The 18,652-nt window shown below is 47.8% G+C and overlaps 5 protein-coding genes across 5 annotated transcripts; 3 read left to right on the top strand and 2 right to left on the bottom strand.

Annotated features, from left to right (window-relative positions):
* Window positions 1-4,387: 4,387 nt before the first annotated feature.
* COCSADRAFT_41328 (uncharacterized protein) lies at window positions 4,388-5,988 on the top strand. The gene is made up of 6 exons (XM_007706719.1): window positions 4,388-4,590; window positions 4,653-4,676; window positions 4,728-4,764; window positions 4,816-4,886; window positions 4,938-5,173; window positions 5,228-5,988. Exons 1-6 carry the CDS (start codon window positions 4,429-4,431, stop codon window positions 5,820-5,822), a joined length of 1,125 nt encoding a protein of 374 aa, XP_007704909.1. The 5' UTR covers window positions 4,388-4,428; the 3' UTR covers window positions 5,823-5,988.
* Window positions 5,989-7,444: 1,456 nt separating this feature from the next.
* Window positions 7,445-9,682, bottom strand: COCSADRAFT_128266 (glycoside hydrolase family 43 protein). The gene is made up of 2 exons (XM_007706992.1): window positions 8,227-9,682; window positions 7,445-8,168 (listed from the first exon to the last, which is right to left on the bottom strand). The coding sequence occupies exons 1-2, from the start codon at window positions 9,275-9,277 to the stop codon at window positions 7,603-7,605; spliced, it is 1,617 nt and encodes a 538-aa protein (XP_007705182.1). The 5' UTR covers window positions 9,278-9,682; the 3' UTR covers window positions 7,445-7,602.
* Window positions 9,683-9,998: 316 nt separating this feature from the next.
* COCSADRAFT_348087 (uncharacterized protein) lies at window positions 9,999-11,866 on the bottom strand. Its single transcript, XM_007706993.1, has 3 exons — window positions 11,431-11,866; window positions 10,769-11,385; window positions 9,999-10,720 (listed from the first exon to the last, which is right to left on the bottom strand). The coding sequence occupies exons 1-3, from the start codon at window positions 11,608-11,610 to the stop codon at window positions 10,486-10,488; spliced, it is 1,032 nt and encodes a 343-aa protein (XP_007705183.1). The 5' UTR covers window positions 11,611-11,866; the 3' UTR covers window positions 9,999-10,485.
* A 2,710-nt stretch (window positions 11,867-14,576) lies between these two features.
* COCSADRAFT_41330 (uncharacterized protein) lies at window positions 14,577-16,538 on the top strand. The gene is made up of 3 exons (XM_007706720.1): window positions 14,577-14,834; window positions 14,884-15,277; window positions 15,331-16,538. The coding sequence occupies exons 1-3, from the start codon at window positions 14,696-14,698 to the stop codon at window positions 16,412-16,414; spliced, it is 1,617 nt and encodes a 538-aa protein (XP_007704910.1). The 5' UTR covers window positions 14,577-14,695; the 3' UTR covers window positions 16,415-16,538.
* A 133-nt stretch (window positions 16,539-16,671) lies between these two features.
* COCSADRAFT_203869 (uncharacterized protein) lies at window positions 16,672-18,008 on the top strand. Its single transcript, XM_007706994.1, has 3 exons — window positions 16,672-17,220; window positions 17,269-17,411; window positions 17,460-18,008. The coding sequence occupies exons 1-3, from the start codon at window positions 16,741-16,743 to the stop codon at window positions 17,620-17,622; spliced, it is 786 nt and encodes a 261-aa protein (XP_007705184.1). The 5' UTR covers window positions 16,672-16,740; the 3' UTR covers window positions 17,623-18,008.
* Window positions 18,009-18,652: the final 644 nt, after the last annotated feature.

The raw sequence follows: 18,652 nt of genomic DNA on the forward strand, positions 1-18,652 counted from the left end.
AGCGTGTACACCTAATTCGCTTACCTACCCACTTTTTTCCCATGGTCTTTTGACCGCTCCACGCTACGACAGTAACTTTGGAGAGCTGCAGAGTATAAGAATTAAATTTGATTGGATGAAAGTCTAAAAAATACGATGCTAGGCGGCTACGAAGTGGATCCTCTCTGTCGGCTGTTTTAGGTTTGCCGACCGTTTCCGTCAATCAGCCTTACCCTCCTTCATGCTGCCGCTTATCCCTCTCTTTGATCCAGGTGTCAAAATGTAGTTTTCAAGAGGTCCGCGGATCTGACACTTGCATGATTTCATTGGTTAATCTGCGCCCATATACATAATTCGTTGAGTTCAGTAGATAGATAAGGAGCGTGAGTACGGACTACAAGGATATTGTTGCTTTCGACGGCCGTGCACACCTATCCCATTGACATTTGACATATGTAGCATTGACAAGACGTTGTAGCACCAATGGTAGCAACGCCAGCTCGCCTTGAACTCGAATAACGTAGCATCAATAAGTATTTGAGCTGAAACAAGGATGAGAAAACTACATGTAGCAGTCGAACATCGAGAAAGAATAGATGGGTGGCGCTGATGATGCCGCGGCTTCAGATAAGGAGAGTGGACAGGATAGAGGCGAGAAACTTCGAAAGAAAACTTTAAACCTGAACGCGCTTTGCTGAATATCATAGAAGAATGCATGAAACAGGGCATACGTTAGAGCAGGCCGAAATCATTGGCAGTCTATAGGTACAGGGAGTGGTTGCAAGATACAGGACGCATTGGTGAGTATCAGAAGCGGTGCCAGAGCTTGATATTTGGGGCTGTGCATGAAATTCTGTATGTAAATAGCACGTGTAGTTTCATTTGAAGTGTGCAGGTCCCAGTATTGAAGCCTCATACTGGCAATGGTTGGTTATCGTCGTTTGGTACTGAGCGAAAAGGATTCTTGCCTCGCTCCACAGGATAATGAGGTGGGTATGAGTGGCTCTTCCTTGAAGAATTTGTTGTTATAGTGTATACACACGTTTTTCTATCGTAATCAACTTTATGTTAATCCTGTTGGCTTGGACGGATAAGAGAGAAATGAAGGGTATTTCACGAGAATTAAGAGTTCAGAAAATACAACATTGACCCCCGTGGATTCCGTGATCCATCTCCAGTTCAAACTTTGAACTCGTCTCACGTTATTGTTCAGTGTTTTTGCCAACAATGGAGCTCACAACACTGCGCCATGACCACTACTTGGCAATGTCAAGGTCTAGACCAGCAGGTAAGTTTAGGTAACCCAAGAAGAAAGTCTCTTGAGCATTTCCCGAGTGATTACCGTGTAGTGTCTCTTGGAATGCGAAGCAAAAGAGGATAGATATAGAGGTTTCAGCACCTGTTATAAGAGAGGCCAATGTATAGGCTCAGTGAGAGATTTCTCGTCGTCCATGCCGAGTGCTCTGTCACGGCGAGAAAGTTTCTCATGTGCAGTGCTAAAAGCCTCAGCAATCTCTACACGCGATGGATCAATAGCCCAAATATAAGAGCCGGCCCGTAACAGGTCAAAGAAACCTTTGTGAGTGGAGTGAGGGACAAGAACCACCGCTCCATCAATGGATGCTATCATCGCCATATTTCAAGTGAAAGATGGTATGCCTGAAGAGGGAGAATAATGAGGGGAAAGGGGAGCAGGTAGTGAAACAAGTTATGATAGCTACGTGTCTACTCTGCTCAATCCGGAGTCGATAGGAGGTGTTGCTGATGTTGTGTGCCATCCATGATGGAGCTGGATACCATCACTACGAGCAGGATTCACTTGATGTCGACTCGGTGATTGATAAGCGAAAGTATGTATTGTACACCCAGAGGGACCAAAAGTCTTGGAAGGGTGTTCTGAAGGGTGTACAGTGACATACTCATGTACCCATTGTCCCAAACATTCTAGTCTGACCCCAAGAGCAAAACTCTAATTTCGACAACAGTACCGTTGTACCTGTCGATATCCTTTCCCTGCACCTGGAGATCACAGAAAACATTACAGTCATCCAGTTAAACTAGAGGGTTTCGCGAGGCGGACGAGAAAGGGCGGGATGGTATATCTGAGACACGAGCCAATATTCCCGACAGCACTGCTGCTAATACTTATGGAAGCAAATTTTCGGGCTGCAATGGATAGTGAGGGTGCCGATACGCGAATTCAAGGCCTAGAAACCCAGAAAGACGTGCTAGAATTAGTTGGAAGGCGCCTGATGCTGAGTGGTTCTTGCACGTCATTTGCGCGGAGCCGTAACCCGTAGTTAGACACTGGTGCGGAGGGTAGGTGCGTAAGCAAGGGCAAAAGGCTTAGTTGAAGGAGACACGGAAAAAGTAAATTGCGATGGCAGGCGTCTGGGCCATTATAGTTGCCCGTGGGTCTTTCTACATTCGTATACTCTTGACTGGGTGGCCTGGCCATCCACTCACTGGTACAGCACTCATGGTAGGTGTGTCTTGTGATAATTAGAGTTTTGTTTGCTGAAGGTGTAAGGATTCGCGATCCTCTTCGCATCTCAGCTCAAGGTGGCTTGGGTCGAGGCAATGGCTGGATGGTGGTGCCTCTTTGCAAATGCTCAGCACGACTTTGAGAAAACCAGGGAAATGCCAACGACACTGCCCTTTCCCGAGGTCTATCAGACGAATGCCCTCGCCTCGTTTAGAGGAAAAGCTCAATCCACCGTTATTGCTGCAGGTGCCGTTGTTTCTATGGCTAAAGGTAGTGTGATACGCAGAACGCCTTGCGGTAGCTTCGCATGGCATGCTAGCTGGCTTGATGGGGCAAAACCTTCTCGGACTTAACAACACACTCCTGGCGCACTGATAGGTCCGCAGTTGTAGTCTCCTTCGTACATGTCATTCTGATCGGTCAAGACTTATCGAACATTGCTGAGCCTTCTAGATCGCCTGCGAGGCTGTTTTCATCATCTCCAAAGAGTGTTCTAAGCGCACTGTGTATTCTGTGAGCTGGTGTTCGACTGTCTTTAGTTTAGAAGGTGTATGGGGGAAAAACAAATTCTCTTCTACACAGGCCATTTTGCCATGAGCTGACGAGTTTACAGGCCCCACGGCTGGGTTCAACGACTCTTCTAGCAGTCGGGTCGGTAATGCCGTGCTGGCTGTAGGGATACGGCTTGGGTGTAGTGCAAACTCTGTCCTAGCCGAAGCTGGTGGTGAGCAACGTCTGGCATCGGCTTGCCCTAATGCAGGAGCTATGTACAAGCAACCAAGATGTCAGTTGTGTGTGGTACTCTGTGACCTAGCGACACATAGACGCATGTGGAGAAGGTGTGTTGGGCTTTCGGCCGTAAGTAAGTAGTTGGAGTATTGGAGGGACGGGTTGGTGTCTTGCAGGAGTGCCAAATATCCTTCCCCATTCCAGTGGGATCAGCAGCGTTTGTCCGAGTTACTGGGACTGGGATGTTGCGTAATGCACGTGGACGCGTCGCTCGGCGCTCCATACTGCTTACATATCCTTAGCCAGCTCTCTTGCAGCCGCATCAACAAAGGCGCATACCGACATGCAGAGATTCACGCTGGTAGCTGCAGAAGAGCCCCAGTCCCTTGAGCCAGGGGCGGATGACGCGACGAATACGAGATGCCCGACGAGACGAGAGCCCACTACACAGTAAATACGCAAACTGCTGGCCGTTGCTGTGAAATCGACTCTTCTGCGCCAGACCAACATGGGACTCTTCTACGACGCCAATTCAATTGTTCACTTACTCGTGCGGAAAAGGCCTTATTTATCCCGCGACCCGACGGACAAAGCGCTTTGCATCACGAGCGGAAGCAAGGACGATTGGGCCTAAGCCGCAGATCCGGCTGCTAGTCGATAGTGAGCTGGTCGCGGGGAACTGTTGGACAAAACTTTATTGCATCCAAACCGGAAAAGCTCTTATCAATTGTGCCTCACGTCACTGTGAATGGACCGAGGCAGCCGATACATCTGCATCCATACCATACTTGTCGGATCAGCATCGGGCTGCCGGGATACTACCCAAGTGCCCTGCATTGCATCCAAGCTCATCATGCTGGCCGCATTTGCAACTGGTGCACGCTTGCCAGTGCTCTCCGTGTGGCATGCGCTATGATTGGTCTTCTAGGAATCGCAACATGCCCTAATTCTAGCTCAGCCACCAGGCATCCCTCCATCAGATCGCCTCCTCGCAATTGTCAGGGCTAGGGTTTCGCGTACCACTGGCGGCATCTCGGGTTGTGGGCGTGTTGGCCTCCGAAGCCTGTGCACCAGGTACTTCCATCCCATTCCTCATATCTGTAACGCCACACAGTCCAAGAGAAACTACTCCTGATCCCATTTGAAGAGCTGCCCCTCAGGGTCTCGTCTTTTCGACCTTTTGTATTGATAACTTGGCCATATCCGTGTCGCTGATCCATTCTTCGCAAATCACCATGGACCAACTGACCGCTGACCAGTTGGCTGCCCTGGCCCGGGAGGACAAAGGTCCTCTCACAAAATCCATTGTCATTGCTTTCACGGTACTTTCCTATATGGCTGTAAGCCTACGACTGTTCGCTCGTATGCGATACATCGGACTGCAGCTCGGTTGGGAGGTAATTATCTACCTCAACATTTCCTGCTATGGATTTATTTTGACACTTTTTTTTTTTTTTAGGATTATACAATAGTGGTGTCCTTGGTGAGCCTCATCAACGCTCGCACATTTGAATACCCCACTCACATTACTTAGGCGACAGCCACTGTTGCGAGCGTTTTCCAGGTTCTTCGTAAGCCACCATGCAAAATGTACAGAAAATAGCTTCACTAACTCGTCGTAGAGGCCGACGCAGGCAATGGCAAGCATGCAATCTTCATCGAGTTTCCTGAGGGGTTCCGGCCGATCCTCAAGGTACGACCGGAGCACAGTTTTCACGCACATCTGTTTGCTAACGACCAACAGTACCTGTTTTGGAGCATCATCTTTTATAATATCAGCCTTACCTTTACAAAGATGTCTATCTTGTTTCAATACAGCCGAATCTTTACCGTACGCAAGATGCGCATACCACTTCACATTGTCATGGCAATGTGTATCGCATGGGGAGTTACTACGGTTATCATAGCGGTATATACATGTGAACCCATTCCCGCCAAAGAGGGTGAACCCAAACAATCTTCGTGCGTGGAAGGCCCAATGTAAGCTATAAAGTGCCCCATTGTCTGTGTCATTCGCTGACAATGGCCAAACAGTATCTGGTTCATCAATGCCGCCATAAACATCCTCACCGATCTTCTTGTGGCCTTCCTTCCTGTAAAGGTCATCTGGAACCTGCAAATTGCCAAACGCCCGAAAATAGCCCTCATCATCATTTTGACAATTGGATGGTTCGTGTGCGTGGTATCCATACTTCGCCTCCACGCTCTCGCTATTCTTGTCGCAAACCTACGAGACACTACCTATTACAGTGCACCAGTGGCGTACTGGTCCTCAATCGAAATGAATCTGGCCATTGTTTGTGCATCGCTACCAGCACTCAAACCACTCATGGTCAAGATCCTACCCGGCTTCTCATCTCGCGGTGGCAGCAACAGCTACGGGCTGGGAACAGATGGACTAGGTAAATCCAAAAGCATGACTCATGGCATCAGAAGCACAGCCAGGCGCGCAGGCGCTGATGATATTGAGTTGGGTTCGTCTTCCCACGTGGTTCGCCCAGACAAGTCCAGCGACGACGACATCTTGGGCAAAAACATTTACGTTTCTCGACACTTTGAGCAGCACTATGACGACAGCTCGAGGGTCAGCGATAGCGAGAGCCAGAAAGACCTCGTCGTACGACACTGAAACCCCTGTGCAGTAGTAGACCTATAGCCAGGGCATAACAACTTAATTCGAATTCTCTTTGCTCCACAGTCCTGTCCCTCCACATTCCTATCGCTTCACTTGTTTTCCACAACTTTCCGATGCTCGGCTCATTCTCTCCATTGCTATACGTCAGAAAATACTTCCCTGTAATGGCCCTTGCACGATTCGGTAATCTGAACCTCCCATCTATAAGTAAGCATGTAAGTAGGCAACATGCGTTGTCTGTGCGTGCCTGATTGCTTACTTTGTGTGTAGGGCACTAAGTAGTTCTAGAGCCCATCTTGATCTAGCTCCGGCCCGCCTCATTGGCGCGGAACGCTTGCGCCATCAGTGAAAAAAGGCCCGATATCTGTCGGTCCCCGGCGGACCACCCTCGCCTAAGCATATACCACTGTCATGGGCAAGCATTCGCCAGTCGTGCCCCTAAACTGTCGACCTTGGCAGCTTCTTTGAAAACTTTAAACTCATCCTGTTGAATCATGTTGTAGCTAATCGCCAGCCTGCACCCGACACCAATATTGGCTTGCGTCCCGACTTGTGGCCATTTATTGCATAGTATTGACAGTTGGCGAGATTGCAACTCTCTCGATCCGTTGCAATAGCCACAAACATTGGCATCATGCCACACGCCCACCAAAGGCCCGATGATGACCGCGCGGCGCGGTGCCGCGGCATCCTGTTCCCCCCTTTTCCCCATGCGAAATCCCTCACTTCTGGACGATGCCCAAGCCCGCCTTATCTATTGCTATCGGGCCGATGGGTCCGCCTCATGATCCAGGTGGTACAGGGCCAGTCTTGTTAGAGAAATCGCCTGTCCTCGTGTGTTTCTGAGGTATTGTGAGTGGGTCTCATACCTATTCCCGATCTCTATTATGATCGACCACTAACACCTCGTTGTTCCGAGGTGCGATGCTACAGCCGGTATTCCCGTGGTTGACATTAAGCTTGTGGAGCGGATGTGAACCTTATTTGTGAGATGTCAACTAACGTCTTGATGCTTATTCTTCTTTTCAGTTAGAAGCGATACAGCCACATGGTTGGACTAAGGTCATACATATCTGGTATATGATCAAGATCTTTTCCACGCCTTCAGTATCGACAACACCTACAGATCAATCTTCGTATATGAAACTTTGGTCTAGAGAGCGTTTTCTCTTTACTTCAAAGAAACAGATGATACACGAAGGATCGAGACTGCTTATAATTTTTTCTCAAAGAGGATAGATGGTGCATTGACGATCAAACTTGTCGGCCTCTTGTCAATATCCACAGTGTGGTGGGCCACAACTTGTGACCGAAAAAAACTGAGTTATGCAGAATCTTGTTGTTGCATATCGCCACCAAGTTGAATGCTCGGAATAGTTGCGTGTTTTCCGTTTTTCTATATGGGCAAGGGTTCATGCATATGTTGCTTGGGAACAAGGTACGGACCCGGTTTCTACAGGGAATCGTCTTCCCAAGAACTGCTACCCTATCCTTGTGCGAACCCTTCAACCATGACGCGTCTACCGGAGCTATAGTGGTTAGTATTGTCTCGAGTCAAATTGCAAGTTTTATATGCTCGAAGGATTCGACTTGGGCACGTTCGAGGTAACACGAAAGACCAAGTGAGTTTTAGCTGCTGTCTTTTTGAAAAACAGCACAAGCATAGTATGTTTGGTATAAGTATCATCAACCCCAATGATTTTCCCTGCGTGCCTCGGTATCGCATTTACCATGCTCCCTGAAATCGATGCTGGCCTATACCACAGTGATGCAGCTATCGAAACTCTGCATACGCGAAATGCGCTGGACTCAGAACAGGTTGCATCTCACCAAAAGAGTACAGCCCCATCATCATGCCTGTAAAAGGCTGACCAACCTCAGGGGCGCGCGTCATGACCTGGGTGTCAATGTTACCCAGCCAGGTCCAGCTCTCATTCGCTTCGTGTGCGTCATGACTGATATCTCGATATCCCAGTTGATAGCTAGTCTCAGTGCTTTCAATGATCAATTTTACTGCACCTTGCTCTGATATGATTGCCTCCTTAACTTCCTTGTCTGGATCAGTCAGTCGGATGGCTCGTTGTAGCTGTCCATCGCGCTCGACAAGTGTAATTCCTATACTCGCGTAGCAGGTGTGGTTCCACCAGACGACAGTTCCCGCTTCGACGCGTAGTGCCTCAGGCTGAAAATCTAGTTGGGTTTCCCAAACAACAGGCCAATGCTTTTGCTTCCGTAGGAAAAGTGTCGGACAAGCAGGCATTGATAGGGTGTACGGACCCCCATATAGCGTGAGCTCATTGGAACGGGCTGTCATTGAAAAGTCCTGTCTTACCGGGGTATCTGTGCGTTTTTAGTGGCCGTACTCTAGTCAAAAATAGTGATGAATAAGTCTCCTTACTTTTTCTATACCACCCCAGCCCTAATTTGATTCCCGTAAAGTCATCTCTCCACCTCTTGTCATCCTCCAAGATGTAGCCATTCGGCGCCTCCATTCGCAATGCAACCGCCTTGCCTTCATTGAATATCGGCCAGTCATTCTCCCAGCGAACCGGAAGCAGCATTGATTCGCGCCCGAAGACCGAAGCCCGCCATGAGCTACCTTCCCTCCTGGGTCGTACACCTAGACACATGGCCCACCACTGACCCTGGGAATCCTCAACAACGTCGCAGTGCCCAGTGTTTTGGATATCATCATACGTTGTATTACGCCATAGTGGGTTGTGCGGTGCTGCTTCCCATGGCCCGAAAGGACCTTCTCGGCTCCGGGTCACATATTCGCAGTGCCCAGACTCAGTACCTCCTTCAGCAGTAAACAAGTAGTAATAGCCGTTGCGCTTGAAGATATGGGAGCCTTCGGCAAAACCGGATACAGAATCGCGAATCATCCGTGGTCTGGATGTCAAAGTTCCAGACTTGAGATCAACCGTAGATATGTGAACAGCAAAATCTCGTATCCTAGGATCCGGAGAGCGATCAATCTTACGATAACAGGATGACAAGTATACCACTCCATCATCATCCCAGAAAAGGTCAAAGTCGAACCCGACTTGATCAAAGTATACTGGATCTGACCAGCTACTATCATTCCAGATGTTGCTAGTTTTCACGTAAAAGCCCCGAGGCCATACGCGATCATCGGTTTGCGGGCGGTACCGGTCAAAAGAGTTGGTAATTATGTAAAAATTGCCGTTATGGTACCGAATAGTCGTTGCCCACACGCCACCTCCAGGTTCGGGGGTCTTGATATCAAGCTGCGACTTTCGGGTGAGAGCATGTCCGATTAAGACCCATTTAATCAGGTCTTTGCTGTGATAAATTGGCACCCCAGGGAAATACTCAAACGACGATGTAACACAAAAGAAGTCATTGCCGGCCCGAATGACTGATGGATCCGGGTTGAAGCCCGGAAGGACCGGGTTGGCAAACGTGCCCGTTTTTGAAGACGCCATGTTTCTTCGTTGTACTGGTGGACAGTCAGACGTAATGTTTACCGATCGAGAGAACAATTGCAGGTCGAAATTTGGTCTTTGGTACAACTTTCAGATTCCCGGTATGTGGCACAAGTCGTCGTGCATTAAGACGAACGTTGCCTGCCGAGCACGAAGTACCGCGTGTACATACTAAGTACAACCATCCTGTTGTGAGCGCTGTTCTATTTTGAGTAAGCCGGCACTGATGCGGCACAGCTATTTTCCTCAAATCATCGGATCCACGGCTGCAGCGGGTGACGGCTCGGGACCTCGGAGTCGTTGTGGGTCGAAAAAGAAGCCGTTGAGGACAGATGGGGTGAGTGAGGGGTAATAAGTAGCTTGGCAGTATAAGTGTCTTGGATTTCTCATGGCAAACATTCAACCCCGTACACATAACACTATCAAAAGTCGGAAATCAGAATTTGGCAACGTTTCCGTTGGCGGTTCAAAAGATTCATCGCACGTCCTACCAGTGCCCCTTTTGCATCGAAGACCTGGATATCCAAAGCTCATAACATTTATTGCATGGTATGCTGTCATGAACGTTGCGACAACGACACCATCTCTAGGTGCAGTCATGGCCCGTCAGATCCTAAACACATACACGTGTTGGATTGGAATCAAGGCTAATGATATGCGCCATTCAGCGTGTGTACTTATATGCTCCACGGTGAGTGTATACAGGGTAGGCAGTGAGTATGCAATGTGATCCTTGTAAGACGAATTCCTCTTTAAGCCTACCCTGAACCACTTTCAGCGCACTTGGGCTATCATTACCAGACTCGTCGACTTCCCTTACAGAAGCTGAGAGTACACATAAATATCAAACTCTGGGTGATGCACGTCATTCTCGGCAAGGCAAGCCATGTCGAAACTGCCGAGAGCGGCAGATGCGCTACCAACGATATTGCTATCACAAATGCCGAGGATGTCGCATAGACAGTCATTTGGGTTCGTACGAAGCTGCCGGCCTGCTTCTTGCTCTGCCATCCAGCCGTGTTTTCTACAATAATTATCTCCGGACCAATTACGCTTCTATCATGTTTCGGCAGATGCGAAATCAATATTCGAACCAACACAAATTTGGCTACACACTACCAGATGCCATCTGGATAAAATTCATGCATACTGGAAGTAATAGAAATAACGACACTCTAAAAACACTTTATTTTGCCCACATTCGTTTTTTAATAGGTAACCGGCATACCACCCGGGAGCTCCTTAAGCCAATTTCCGCCCACACCGACATCCTCAATCACTTGTTGCGATTTCTTGCACTTCATCGAATCTTGCGCAGACTGTATTTTCAAAACTTGGCAGTTGGCGTTAGCACACTTGCCACTCGGTAGAGCATCCATAGCCCTCTGTAAAGAGTCGTCTTTCCAGCCAAAGAGATAGTCGCCGTGCTGGCCATAACCGGTACTGCACATGGTTAGTGAATGTTTGAAGATGATACTGGATAAGACTTACCCATCTCCAAAGCTATATACAAACGGCTGTTTACCATTACCATACCATGCGTTGTTTTTGTATCGTCCAGTATCCCACATGATCTCATACATGACTTGCGGAATAGCAACTGGGTGCGTACTAGGGCAATTTGGTGATCCGAGACCACCACTATTCGAGTACGCAACATGACTCTTGTGATCGGGCGAGTCCAGGTTCTTACCATCCCAGCACGACGGAAATATGACTGTCGCCCGAATACCACCCGGGCAGTATTTTTTCGGGAGCTCTGCAGTGTCTTTCCCGTCACATGGAGCAAAACCTTCCCCATTGCCCAAACATCGATGACAGATGCTAACACGGTTGGGCCTTTTGGCCATAGGGTCGCCGGCGATCATGCGAAACCCAGGCCTAAAGGCTGTCATCTTGTTATTCTTCGCCGAATACGGCATGTAATAGACCGTCATTCCGCCATCTTGCTGGAGTCCGACATTAGCGAATTGAGGCACTCGCTGAAAAGTACCATTCTCAGGTGACCGGAAGTATAGCGATGCAGTCCAATAGTTGCTGAAATCTTCACTGTAGGTGCAAGATGTGCATGTAGAGCGAGTGGGTGGATCAAACACGCCAGGTTCCATCTGAAAATGTCAGCCAGTGCCCTGAAATGAATAAAAGGATCATACGGTAAGATTGAAAGAATTCCCTCCAATGATCTGATGGGTATGCGGTGAAGGCCGCTGCCCGGGAGTTACAAGTGGATCCGCTCGTTCAACAGTCAGCTGCGAACATGCGAATCGTAACATATTCTGGGATAAGACACATTGTGTCAGGAGCAGAATGGTAGCAAGTGTATACCAAAACATCGTAAACAGCTTTCAGAAGGAAGTTGCTGGGACAGAATGAGGAAACATCGTGTGAGCATATAGACCTTTTAAGCACACGCTAAACTCCTGGATCTCATCAGCCATGATATGGAATGTCACCTTGTATAAAGCGAAGATGAAGAGTCATTTGATAATTAACAAGTGTACCAATAATGGCATCTCCAATTATGAACTGTATCATTATTCAACAACTGTTTGTCAGAGACTGGGCCTGGTCCTTTCCTGTGTCGTCCGGATAAATATTCAATCTATGCAGCGAATCGGCAGTTGCTTCAATGTTATAAGAGGTAGGTTCCATTAAGCTTTCGCTTCGCATATTGCTCCACACAGCCACGCGACCTTTGGTGCCTCGAGCGTGGCATGCTGCGGATAGGCTCGTCACCAACTGCCGATAAAGAGCAACAAGGTGGATTCTGCAAATACTATAGAGCATTTGTGAAACATTCCTGGAAGTGGGGCTTTCCAAAAAAACTGGTCAGTTGACAAGAGTATCCTTGTCCGGAGCGATGGCCGGAGTGTATAGTGATACCGACGATTAGAGAGGTATTATGCTCGTTGTCGATCACCACATTTACACATAAAATGAAGAGTCCAGGCAGCAAGAGAAGCGATTTGGGAAGATAAAAGAGAACTGAAGATAGTGATTTCGGGCACGAGCTATCGCAGTGCAATAGAGCAGATCCATAGACTTGAGGTACGGTCGCACTGTTCAGAGATAATCTCAGTTCACTTCGCGACGAACACAGTTTTTCTTTATCGAATGAGACTCCTAGAAGTGAGCAATCTTGCTATGCAACTGCAGCTTGACCACGGTCTCTGGCGCCTTGCTGCCAGTATTAAACAGTCATTGAAGTTTTGAATTTTGTACTTTGATGCCACTGTTGAATGCTATTCGTTACTTAATTCTTAAAGTGCAAGAGCTATATTCCGTTATTCCTAGCACCGAGTTTGTTATCAATCAGCTAAGGTTTCAACTTCGAGCTAGATCTAGTTAGAAATTTCCGTTGACCTCTTCACTTTCAGCAATCTGAATACCATATTTGCAGAAGTATCACTGTGCTTTTCAATATGCTACGACATCTGCGACAGTGAAGGCATGTCGAACGTTGCAATATACATCCGGAAAGAACTTTTCAACTAGCTCGGAAAAGAATGAGCAGGAGTGAGATTAATTGGGACAGATAGTAGCTCTTATGGCGGTGGAGATACCGATGTAAGTGGTGTGTAAATGAATGCGGGCGCACCTCCACTTCAAGATTGGACGTAGTTCAGAGACCTTTCGCTTCTTTGATAGTGGATTGGCGCTATTATGTTTTGGTTTCTGATCAACATGCATATTCTTCTTCATCCATATAACTCGCGGACGTGCTGTGAGCCTAATTATTGGACAATTTAGGCATGCTGTATCTTGTTCCCTGGCTTATCTCTAGCAAAAGAAGATATTACTCTGAAACGATCGAAAGATCGGTAAGCAATAGAGTCGCAGTTGATAAAGTTGCTAGATTACCGATTAAACCCGTTGATACCAGTTTTGCATCAAGGCATTCTGGGTTGTTTCCGAAAAGATGCGACCAACGGAAGTCCGGTACGGATGGCGGCGCTATCACATTCATCAAATACGCACCAAGAAGGTACTGCATAATATAGCAAAGCAGTATCACTATGATTACCACTTTATCTTTCTGGTTGATTTGCTATGCTATCCGAAATATGTGTCGGTTCAGGATAAGGCACCAGCCCAAGTAGAGCCCTCAAACGTGTGCGAATTTACTACTACAGACAACATGCAAACGCCAGAAGACACTAGCACATAGTAGAACCAGAAATTTCAGAAACTTTAAATAAGCATTTCAATTCTTAATAAGGTTTTGGACATCATGGCTTTGACAAACCCTTGGGTTTGCAGGGGTAGACTAAGGGAGATAGTCTCTCACCGACACTCAATCATGCAGGCGTTATCCAAATCTTTCTTCTTTCAGGTACCATCGTTGAATAAGAAATTCATGAGTTTGCTCTTATCTGGTAAGTTCGACATTTGCGACGCTGGTTCTAGTTGCGCCTTGTCTTCAGCTCACTCATAATAATGACCATCGGCGCGGAGCATACATGTATAGGACAATTTCAATTCTTGCTATAATAGGAAACCTGCAGAATCCAGAATTGAAAAATTCCGAGGGGTTTGGAGACGCAATCCCCGCGATCTTGACTATCCAGGGCTGACGATGGTGCATCGCTGTCAGCACGCCTCCCCGCAGTTCCGACGCGCGATCCCGGACGGCGCCCGTCGCTAGCACAGACGTGGGTCTCCACTTTCAAAGCCGATAGTAGTAGTCAAGCTTCAGGTCTATCGCAGCGCCATCTTTGCGAAATGGTGCATGTTAGCTCCTCTGCTACCCAAGGCTCGACTCCATATTCCAACTTTTGCATATTCCGGAACTCCGGGTCTGGAGAGAAAAACCAGATAATGTTGATGCGCTTGTAAGGCGATAGTCTGAAGCTCTCGCCATCATGTTCCTTGGATCAATGGGAGCAAGAGCTGCTGACACGTTCTGCGCGCTTATTGATGCTTTTCCATAGAGGTTAGCGTTGTAAATACCGCTATGCATGTCCCACCTCCAGGAATTTAGAAATTATGTGGTATACTATCGTGTGGGCCTTGCTCTTAAAGGATCCCAAACATGGGAACCGTGTTATCCAGGCCTCCACGAACTATTGCCAAGACTGAAAATGCATCGTAAATGGAAATTTTACAAGGGTCAGCGATGCACTACGGAGGTACGAGCCAGAAGCATCGTCGCAGTCTTTGCTTAGTGCAACTTAAACTGATAGTGTCAGAACAGAGCTGGGACGATGATCAAGGTTTCTCACTGCAGATCGTGTTCCAATCATCGTCCTCGTATCGACGTATTCTCCGACGCGGACTTGGAGTACATCATCGGCAGAATGTAGAGTGCCATTGGTGTGAATGCCACGTTGTACCGGAGACTATATAAGTGTTCTCTTCACTCCGTCAACCTCAGATCAACCTCAACTTCCATCGTCTATCGATATCAACTGTAAAAAGATGGCTGCTAACCCCGACAATGTCGAACTCATCCCTGGCACTGAGGTCATGAACAATGATGGTTCAGTGAAGAAACAACTCATTCCGAAGCCGTCTTCTGATCCACGAGATCCCCTCAACTGGAGCCGTAAATGGAAGAGTATGTTTTGCCAAAGATGAACTATTATCGCCATACTGACAGGCTACAGTGATGGTGATGGCTTCGCAATGGCTCTTTACGTGGATATCTGTGACTGGTGCGCTATCCATAGCCCCAATGTTCCCACTGCTGGGTGCACAGTTCCATTTAAACAACAATCAGTTAGCCATGTTGACTGGCATTACTGTCATTACGCTGGGCTTCGCAAACTTCATCATTGTGCCACTGTCCAACATCTTCGGACGTCGCGCCATTAGTCTGGTGTTTTCTGTGCTGATTCTTTTGACATGCGTGTGGCAGGCGCTAGCGACGAGCCATAGCAGTCTGCTGGCAGCTAGGGCGGTGAATGGTCTAGTGTGTGCGACCAGTGAGAGCATTCCCGTCCAGATGATTGCTGATGTCTTTTATCTGCACGAACGAGGCCTATGGACGGGTGTATACTTGTAAGTACAAGTGCGGCTGTGATATGCGTGAGCAACTCCTAACATTGATACAGCACTGGATATTTCATGGGAGCCTTCCTAGGTCCTATTATGGCTGGCGCCATCGGAAGTCATTACGGCTGGCAATCGTTCTTCTGGCTCGAGACAGCACTCTCAGGTGTCTCAATCATTCTTATCGCATTCACCTTCCCGGAAACAAAGTACCATCGTGGCGGCTCTGCCGTCGCAACCCATAGTTTCGTACAAGCCAAGAATGATGAGCGCAACAGCGAAGACGACAGCCAGCTCGAAAAACAAGCCACACTTACTACAACCGACGACTTGGACCAGGATACGTTGGATGTTTCTGTAATGGCGAATGGCCGCCCGTCTCGTGCACAATTCATGCCGTTTCGGAAGCCCGACCCTAGATGGAAGATGTTTGTTGTCCGCGATACATGGACTCCTATCAAGGTCTTCTTCAACCCCATTATCTTATGGGCTGGGTTGATGCTGGCTGGTCCGGCTGATCTTCTTCTCTTTTTCAATATCACCGAGTCCCCGATCCTTGCGGCGCCACCCTACCTCTTCCGACCCGACCAAGTTGGCTACACGAACTTCGCCTTCGCCATCGGTGCGCTGGTGGGTCTTGCGACAGCAGGCCCGTATTCGGATTGGGTGGCTGCTCGGGCGACTCGCAAGAATGGTGGTGTGCGCGAAGCAGAGATGCGTCTTCCTGCACTTTGGTTTTATATGATCATCACCATGCTCTCTTTGATCCTCGGAGGCCTCACGTACCAGCATCAATGGGCATGGGGCCACATTGTTGTGTGGGGCTATGGCTTCGCCGGACTCAGTGTCACCACGGTGCCTACCATTTGCATCACTTACGCAATCGACTGCTACAAACCCATCTCTGGTGAAATCATGGTGGTGGCGACTGTATGCAAGAACTTCATCGCCTTCTCGTATAGCTATTGGGTCTTTGATCTAGCACATGAGAGTAAGGACGGGTGGATGACCCCGGCCATGGTCATCTTCGCTTGCACCGTTGGCCCGGCTCTTTTCGCATTCCCACTATACTATGGTCTAGGCAAGAAGATCAGAAGATGGACCAAGGACAGCGACGTGCATCGCATGGAGGAGGTGATTCAGTAGAGTGATCGAGAAGAATCATATCAGGGTATGGTGTACCGAGTCTGAGGGTGGTGGTCGTTTGAGCCATGGGCGAGCTCCACTTGTATGATTGGATTTAGAGTAGTTATTGTAGGTGTAGAGTTTTAGAGAAATATACTTGTTGAACTTGTGTTGTGCCTTTGAATACGCATGTAAATTTAACCCTAACCCAGGTTGTCGCGCTAACCGTTGACGTCATGCTAGATTTTCCGGCGCTGCGCATCGTCCACCAAATAATCACATGCACCACCATCATACAAATCATATCCTACCGTCCAGTCTTATTGATAAAGCTTCAATTCCACGCAATGTCTATCGCTTCCCTTCAAGATAAGGTTGCTATAATCACCGGGTGCAGTTCCGGTATAGGCCTCGCGACAACCCGCCTCTTCCTGGAACGTGGAGCTTCTGTCTTTGGTATAGATATTGGTGCACAGCCCCAGAAGCTCATTGAGGACTTTTCGACTTTTATCTTCTATCAGTCCAATCTTACAGATTCTCAAGCCGTTGAACATGCAGTGGCAAAATGCATTGGCAAGCACGATCGTATTGACGTCCTGGTCAACTGCGCGGGCGTTAGTGACGGGTGGAGTAGCGCCGACACCATCCACGAGGAAGAATGGGAAAGAGTCATGGCCATTAACTTGACCGTGCCGATTCGTATGATGAAAGCAGTACTGCCCGCCATGAAATCACAGAAAAAGGGTGCTATTGTCAATGTGGCTAGCAAGGCGGGCATGTCTGGCGCAAGTGCAGGAATTGCTTATACAGCCAGCAAACATGGCTTAGTACGTAGACAATCCCCACATGCATGGTTAGTACTAACAAAGTGATAGGTTGGTGCTACCAAAAATGTCGCATGGCGGTTCCATAACGAAGGAATTCGCTGCAATGGCGTGCTACCAGGAAGCGTCGCCACAAACATTGCAAGTTCAGTGCAGATGGAGCATTTTGATTCCGCCGGCTTCAACGCTTTTTTGTAAGCAACCTCTCGCTTGCTATATATAACAATGGCTTACTCTGTTAGCCCGATTGTGCAGCTTCACGTGTCCAAAGATAACGAGGGAACACCTGTTCCCTACATAAGTGTTGATCATGTCGCGCGGGGTATCGCCTTCCTCGCCTCAGACGAATCACAAATGATAAACGGCGCTATGGTTCCTATTGATAATGCGTGGTCCACAATATAACGCACACGAAGGGTAAGCAGCCCAGACGTGTGCATATTAGTCGATTTATCAAAACACCAGTATAGTTATGGCTATCTCTTACGGCTCATCTGGATGTCTATGCTTATGGAACGTAATGTGTCTTAGTCCCCCGGATCTGGTGCGCCTGTAGTACTCGGACTTCTTCCAGCAATCGTTATCGTAACCCCAGTAGAACTACCCATGCTAGCAGTACTAGTACCAATAGCTGTCCCCTCCTTGAGCCCTGGTGTACAGAGTTCTTTTCCGCGGAGCGAAATGATACTAAATCAAAAGTACCCCTATATTTTGTTTCCATCATTGCACAGGATTAGGAAAGTTTTGATTGACGCCAGTTGGATCAGGCCAAGAAATTTTGGCTTCCGCTCTATAAAAATAGTTTTTTCAAGAATTACTCAAGAATCACTGATAAGACATAGATACGCCTAGCATACACATGATCTTCGATGCATCACGTGAATTATATGAGAACCTGACTATGTTTCTTTAATTCAATATGGAAGTCGCATGCCGAATTGGCTCTAAATCATTCAACTAGCCATCCAATTAGGCCGCAGCAGACTGGTGCACCAAGGAAGTAGAGCCTGCATTGATGTAATACAGGCTTGCATGCATGTGTATGCACTCGATAGCAACACTATTTGAGCATTCATATCTGCAATTGCCATATTGGTCACAGGGTAACTGCACCCTTTTGGCTCATGACTAACACTGCACATGTCATCAATTATGTTAGCATGCTTATGTATACTTAAGTACAGTATGGAATATGTAAGCATGGCTGCGTCGGGCTATGCTCGATACATAGAGCACTTGGCAAGCCTGGTTATAGCCTGTACACATATTAATGATCTGCACTAGGCCGCTTTATATACCTCCTAACCTGGGTTCGCTTTGGTGTAATACACCACCTTCATCTTGCATGTGATCCTTGCTTGCCTCGCTGCCAAAGTACTTGTAGTATAAGCGCGAAGATGTAACTATGCATCTCGGGTCGGATGGAAATGAAATC

The sequence above is a fragment of the Bipolaris sorokiniana genome (genome assembly GCF_000338995.1).
Source record: "Bipolaris sorokiniana ND90Pr unplaced genomic scaffold COCSAscaffold_17, whole genome shotgun sequence".
Lineage (NCBI taxonomy): Eukaryota > Fungi > Ascomycota > Dothideomycetes > Pleosporales > Pleosporaceae > Bipolaris > Bipolaris sorokiniana.

Excerpts from the sequence above, each read along its gene's own strand:
- COCSADRAFT_41328 (XM_007706719.1), top strand. The coding sequence starts at position 4,429 with ATGGACCAACTGACCGCTGACCAGTTGGCTGCCCTGGCCCGGGAGGAC. Across the intron at positions 4,765-4,815 it reads GAGCGTTTTCCAGGTTCTTC|AGGCCGACGCAGGCAATGGC; the intron begins GTAAGCCACCAT and ends AACTCGTCGTAG. Across the intron at positions 5,174-5,227 it reads TCGTGCGTGGAAGGCCCAAT|TATCTGGTTCATCAATGCCG; the intron begins GTAAGCTATAAA and ends ATGGCCAAACAG.
- COCSADRAFT_203869 (XM_007706994.1), top strand. The coding sequence starts at position 16,741 with ATGTCTATCGCTTCCCTTCAAGATAAGGTTGCTATAATCACCGGGTGC. Across the intron at positions 17,221-17,268 it reads CAGCCAGCAAACATGGCTTA|GTTGGTGCTACCAAAAATGT; the intron begins GTACGTAGACAA and ends ACAAAGTGATAG. Across the intron at positions 17,412-17,459 it reads GCCGGCTTCAACGCTTTTTT|CCCGATTGTGCAGCTTCACG; the intron begins GTAAGCAACCTC and ends TTACTCTGTTAG.
- COCSADRAFT_128266 (XM_007706992.1), bottom strand. The coding sequence starts at position 9,277 with ATGGCGTCTTCAAAAACGGGCACGTTTGCCAACCCGGTCCTTCCGGGC. Across the intron at positions 8,169-8,226 it reads GCTGGGGTGGTATAGAAAAA|ATACCCCGGTAAGACAGGAC; the intron begins GTAAGGAGACTT and ends AAAAACGCACAG.
- COCSADRAFT_348087 (XM_007706993.1), bottom strand. The coding sequence starts at position 11,610 with ATGTTTTGGTATACACTTGCTACCATTCTGCTCCTGACACAATGTGTC. Across the intron at positions 11,386-11,430 it reads GGAATTCTTTCAATCTTACC|ATGGAACCTGGCGTGTTTGA; the intron begins GTATGATCCTTT and ends TGACATTTTCAG. Across the intron at positions 10,721-10,768 it reads GTATATAGCTTTGGAGATGG|TACCGGTTATGGCCAGCACG; the intron begins GTAAGTCTTATC and ends AACCATGTGCAG.
- COCSADRAFT_41330 (XM_007706720.1), top strand. The coding sequence starts at position 14,696 with ATGGCTGCTAACCCCGACAATGTCGAACTCATCCCTGGCACTGAGGTC. Across the intron at positions 14,835-14,883 it reads CTGGAGCCGTAAATGGAAGA|TGATGGTGATGGCTTCGCAA; the intron begins GTATGTTTTGCC and ends GACAGGCTACAG. Across the intron at positions 15,278-15,330 it reads CTATGGACGGGTGTATACTT|CACTGGATATTTCATGGGAG; the intron begins GTAAGTACAAGT and ends ACATTGATACAG.